General features: G+C 43.2%; 1 protein-coding gene across 1 annotated transcript; it reads right to left on the reverse strand.

The window, feature by feature from the left end:
• Positions 1 to 1,884: 1,884 nt before the first annotated feature.
• On the reverse strand, positions 1,885 to 4,783 carry LOC145671599 (uncharacterized). Its single transcript, XM_081740791.1, has 2 exons — positions 3,381 to 4,783; positions 1,885 to 1,939 (listed from the first exon to the last, which is right to left on the reverse strand). Exons 1-2 carry the CDS (start codon positions 4,781 to 4,783, stop codon positions 1,885 to 1,887), a joined length of 1,458 nt encoding a protein of 485 aa, XP_081596917.1.
• Between the last annotated feature and the right edge of the window lie 271 nt (positions 4,784 to 5,054).

Consider the following 5,054-nt stretch of genomic DNA (forward strand, 5'->3'; position numbering starts at 1 on the left):
AAGCAGATACAGCAGTGGGGACAAGGCAGAGCCTTGCGGAACGCCGCTATGAAGAAAAACAGGATAAGAGACACTGTCATTGATGTAAATGTAAGCCAGGCGGTTTGAGAGAAAATTAAAAATGAAGCGGATGTACGTGATTGGAAGACGGAAAGACAGAAGCTTGAATAAAAGTCCCAGGTGCCATACTTTATCAAATGCCTTTTCGAGATCGAATAAAACTAAACAGGCAGGCTTGGAAGAATTGTAATGATTAGTGATCATGTTGGTGAGGCGAAGTAACTGATCGTTAATACTATATCCTGGTCGGAAACCAGCTTGATGTAAAGGTAGCAAATTTTTCGCTGTTAAGTGAGTGTGAAGTCTTTTGACAAGGATGCGTTCCAATATTTTACTGAAAGTCGGAGTTAATTGTATGGGCCTGTAAGATGATACGGAATTTAGTGGTTTGTGTGGCTTAGCAAACATGAGTGTTTTGGAAGTCTTCCACTGAGGGGGAAGATAACCTGTGCGGAGAATAAACGTAAATATAGTTGCTAAAAGGTGTAGTAAGGCGAGAGGCGCTTCTTTGACATGACGATAAGTGATTGAGTCCAGACCAGGGGCAGTATTGCGCTTGCGAGCCGTGACGGAGTTGATATCTGTTACAGTGATAGGCGTAGTAAGAGGATGTGCGGGTAAAACATGAGACGTGCTGGGTTGAAGTTCTGGTGAATTTATGTTAAAGGTATGTGTGGGATGCCTGCGAGGAATGGCTGCTTCAGACGGAGTGAAAATAGATTGTAGATAGGTTGCGAAGGCGTCTGCTTTTTCTTTATCTGTGTGAAGAGGATTTTCATTCTCTAGAAGAGGATAGGTAGTGTGGGTCTTGCGACCAGTGAGCATGTTGAAACGGTTCCAGTATCTGGATGGGTGTGCATCATCTGCCAAATTATTGCAAGCTTTTATCCATTGACGGAGTTTATATGCTTTAATATAATTGTGAACTGTGCGTTGAAATTGACGATGTAAGTGCAATGACTCTAGATTTCCTGTACGTTTGTAATCTTTGTAGAGCGCTCGTGAACGTCTGATAAGTGGTAAATAATGGGGTGGGAGCGTTGGGCGATAACTATGGGATGTACTAGTCGGAATAAAACGGCTGGTAGCGTCATGGAGTGCTGTAGTTATTCTATCCAAAGAATTATGAAGATCTTCCTCCGTTTCTGATAAAGTTGAGTTTGCAAAAATGCTACTGAGGTAATTTCGATATCCTGGCCAGTCGGCTTTGTCGAAGCGCAATGTGGTACGAGTGACAGGAGGTAAGTGGGGTGCTGGACGGTGTGAAGAAGTGAGTGATAATTTAACGGGAACATGATCACTACCAAGCGGGTCGAGCACTGTGAGAGTACACCGTGCAGAGATACTGGCTGAAGTAATGACAACGTCTGGAGTGGTATCCGAGATCGGTCGGGTAGAATGAGGCAGGGTATGGAATGTGCCGGATGTTTCGGTTGCAATGAAATCTAGAAATTCTTCCTTTTGGCGGGCTGTTCGACTGTGAAAATTTATGTCTGCCACAATGATGTAGGTGCGGAAAGTGTCTGAGATATACTTTTTTTTTTTTACCAGCTAGCCTACGCTAGCTACTACCCGAAGAGGGTTACGCCCTCTGTAGGGGAAGAGATGTTTAGTATATTCTGCTATTCAGAAAGCAATGGTTGGGCTATGGGTAGGTACAGAAAACTTTATTATTCAAACTTTAATAGTCATTATGGCCTTTAACCATAATCATGAGGAAAGTAAATACATACACTGCAGAAAACCATAACTGTAAGTGATATGATGTGGAATGATGAAATGAAGTGCGAAACTCACTACAACACATAGGTTTTGTTAGTTGAACTAATGCTGGTTATCTTTAGGGGCTGCGCTAGGCATCAATGAGGACAGAGGAGCCCTGTTAGTACACAAGGTGTCACTGTGCATGTGATGGCCATATGTGAGGTAGATGAGCGGCTGTAGTGTATGGCTCGTAGTAGACGGCGTCTGGGTGGTCTGGAGGTAGAGTGTAATGGTACAAAGTGAATAGTAATGAGAGCGGAGGGAACAAAGCGGCAACGGGAGAGGTACTTCGGGCATGATCGTCAAAAGTTTGCTGAAGAAGTGGATGATTGTTGTGCAGGCGCTGGGTAATATATTTAGTGCGTAATGTTTCTAAATGATATAAGATATGCGGAAATGTAAGTCTATGATAGAGATCTTGAGTGGGACTTGGTAATTTGATACGATAAGCAATTCGCAAGGCATGACGTTCCAAGATGCATAATTTCTCATAGTATGAGGTCGGAGCAGATATCCAAGCTGTAAATCCGTACGTCAAAATCGGGCGGAGGAAAACTTTGTACGTGTTAAGAACTGTATGAGTATGGAGTCCCCAGGTAGTTCCAGCAAGACCTTTCAGAAGATTGAGGCGAGAGTACGCCTTCTTGGAGATATCTTTCAGATGTGGTGTCCAGGTTAGTTGATGATCGAAGGTTACTCCTAGATATTTGACACTGCGAGTAGGTTTTAAAGGTACATCTTGTACAGAGAGGTGTAAGAGTGTTGGGTTGCGGTGTACACGTGAACGATGCTTCGGGGCAAGAAATACAATACATTGAGTTTTTGCTGGGTTTATTATCAGTCTCCAGTGGGAGCACCAATCAACAAAGACATTAATAGCATCCTGGAGAGCCAGATTAAGCTGATGAATTGTTTTGCCCGTCGCAAAAAGTGCAGTGTCATCGGCATACTGAAAGAGCTTAACATTATCTGGGACTGCTGGGAAGTCGGAAACGAATAGAATATATAGTAAGGGCGACAAAGCCGATCCTTGGGGAACTCCAGAATGAAGAAAAATAGGAAATGAAAAACTAGTGTTGATACAGACATAAGCCAATCGACAGCTAAGAAAATTAAAGATGAATCTAAGGTAAGCAATAGGCAGGCGGAGCTGTTTGAGTTTATAGATGAGAGCGGGATGCCAGACCTTGTCGAAAGCCTTCTCGAGATCAAACAGGACCAAGCAGGACGGGTTGCCTGTGTTAAAGTGAGTATAGATGGAATTTGAGAGGCGGAGCAATTGGTCATTAATGCTGAAAGAAGGTCTGAAACCAGCTTGCTCGAGTGGAATGACGTGGTGATGTGCCAGGTATGAATGAAGACGTTTGACAATGATGCGTTCCAGTATTTTACTGAAGGTCGATGTTAGTTGAATAGGACGGTATGAGCTAACAGAAGCAACAGGTTTATGTGGTTTGAGAAACATAAGAGTTTTCGAAGTTTTCCAGTCAGCAGGTACAAAGCCAGTGCGAAGGATAAAAGTAAAGATGTGACAAAGCAGATATAATACTACGTACGGACTTTCTTTAATGTGTCTATATGTAATAGAATCCATGCCAGGGGCTGTGTTACGTCTGTGAGCTACAACTGAATTGATGTCAGATATAGAGATCGGTGTAGTAAGAGGATTGTTTTCAGGCAGAGTGTGATTAACATTAGGCTGTAGATGAGGAGAATCCAGATTGAGTTTGTCGACTGGATGAGAACGATGTGGAATTTCAGGTGCAAGAGGCGTAAAGATGTCCTGGAGATATCTTGCAAATGCATTGGCCTTGTCTGTATCAGTGTGCAGCGGAGTATTATTGTCGATAAGAGGATATGTTGTACGAGTATTTCGACCTGTAAGCTGTCGGAATCTTTTCCAATACTGAGTGGGATGTGAAAGTGAGCCGAGATTGTTGCAAGCTTTGACCCAGCATCGCAATTTGTAAGCCTTAAGATAGTTGTGCACCGTTCGTTGCAACTGCCTGTAATGATGAAGAGAGTCAAGGTTGCCAGTGGCAGCAAAATCTCTATAAAACTGTCGGGACCGTTTGATCAATGGTAAGTATTGAGGAGGTAAAGAGGGTCGAAAAGTCGAAACTGTTGACTTAGGGATATGTTTGTCTGTGGCGTTATGGATAGCATTAACTAGAGAATCCAAAGTTTCAGAAAGTTCTGATTCTGTAGCTGGTGGCTGTAAATGATGAAGATGATCCTGAAGATACGATCTGTAAGCTGTCCAATTTGCTTTATCGTAACGATAGACAGTACGGGGAGAAGAAGACTGAGAAGTGGTAGTTACACGAGTCTGAATGTCTAGCTTGATTGGAGCATGATCGCTACCAATGAGATCAAGAACGTTAACACAGCTACGATGTGACATGTTGTTCGAAACAATAACTATATCTGGAGTAGTCTGACTCGCGGGACGAGTCGGTTTTGGAAGTGGCAGAGTCACTCCAGTAGTATGACTGGTGATGTAGTTGAGGAAACGATCCCGTTGAGTATGTGTCCGGCTATGTAAATTCACATCTGCCATAATGATGTAGGTACGGAAGGTATTGGAGATATACTGAAAGAAGCTGAACGGAATATCATGCCCAGGACGGATGTATATAGTTGCTACAGTCACATACAATTCCTGATAATATAATGATGTGATAAGGTATTCAGGAAGATTAGGCAGAGTCGGAGAGTGACTACGAAATGGAATAGAAGGTGAAAACCCAATCGCTACTCCCCCGTTGGCTCGCCTAGCAGGGAAAGTGCTATCTTGGCGTAACAGTTGGAAGCGAGGTATGCGGCATGACAATCTGGGTGTGAGATGTGTCTCATTAAGGATAAAGGCATGGATTTTTTCTTCGAGTAAAAGTGCTTCGAAGAGCGGCTTATGCTGTGGTAAAGAACGGATGTTTAAGAACAAAAAGGAGAGCGCCATAATGCAGAGAATGATGACAGGATAGCTGTTAAACCTCCGTTTCGAGTACATTTGAGTGATAATAGACGACATTGCCGGAATATGTTGGATAGATAGTGGCGTGGAAAATTGCCTTAGCCGCGATTTGAATTTGTTGGGCGATGTGATCTCGAAGGAATGGATGGATATTTTGTAGCGAGAAGGTAAGAAATGTGAGAAGCTGATGGACAGTTACAGGTTGCTGTAAAGCTGGATTGGCGGGTGGTTGGATTTGGTCCGGTATGCGTAATGG

This window comes from Thermobia domestica, chromosome 15, assembly GCF_964235325.1.
Source record: "Thermobia domestica chromosome 15, izTheDome1.hap1.1, whole genome shotgun sequence".
Lineage (NCBI taxonomy): Eukaryota > Metazoa > Arthropoda > Insecta > Zygentoma > Lepismatidae > Thermobia > Thermobia domestica.

Bases quoted from the DNA above. Each gene is read 5' to 3' on its own strand.
- LOC145671599 (XM_081740791.1), bottom strand. From the start codon at position 4,783: ATGGCGCTCTCCTTTTTGTTCTTAAACATCCGTTCTTTACCACAGCAT. The intron at 1,940-3,380 runs GTACGTAGTATT...GTGTACTAACAG, and splicing joins AGACACATTAAAGAAAGTCC to GGCTCCTCTGTCCTCATTGA.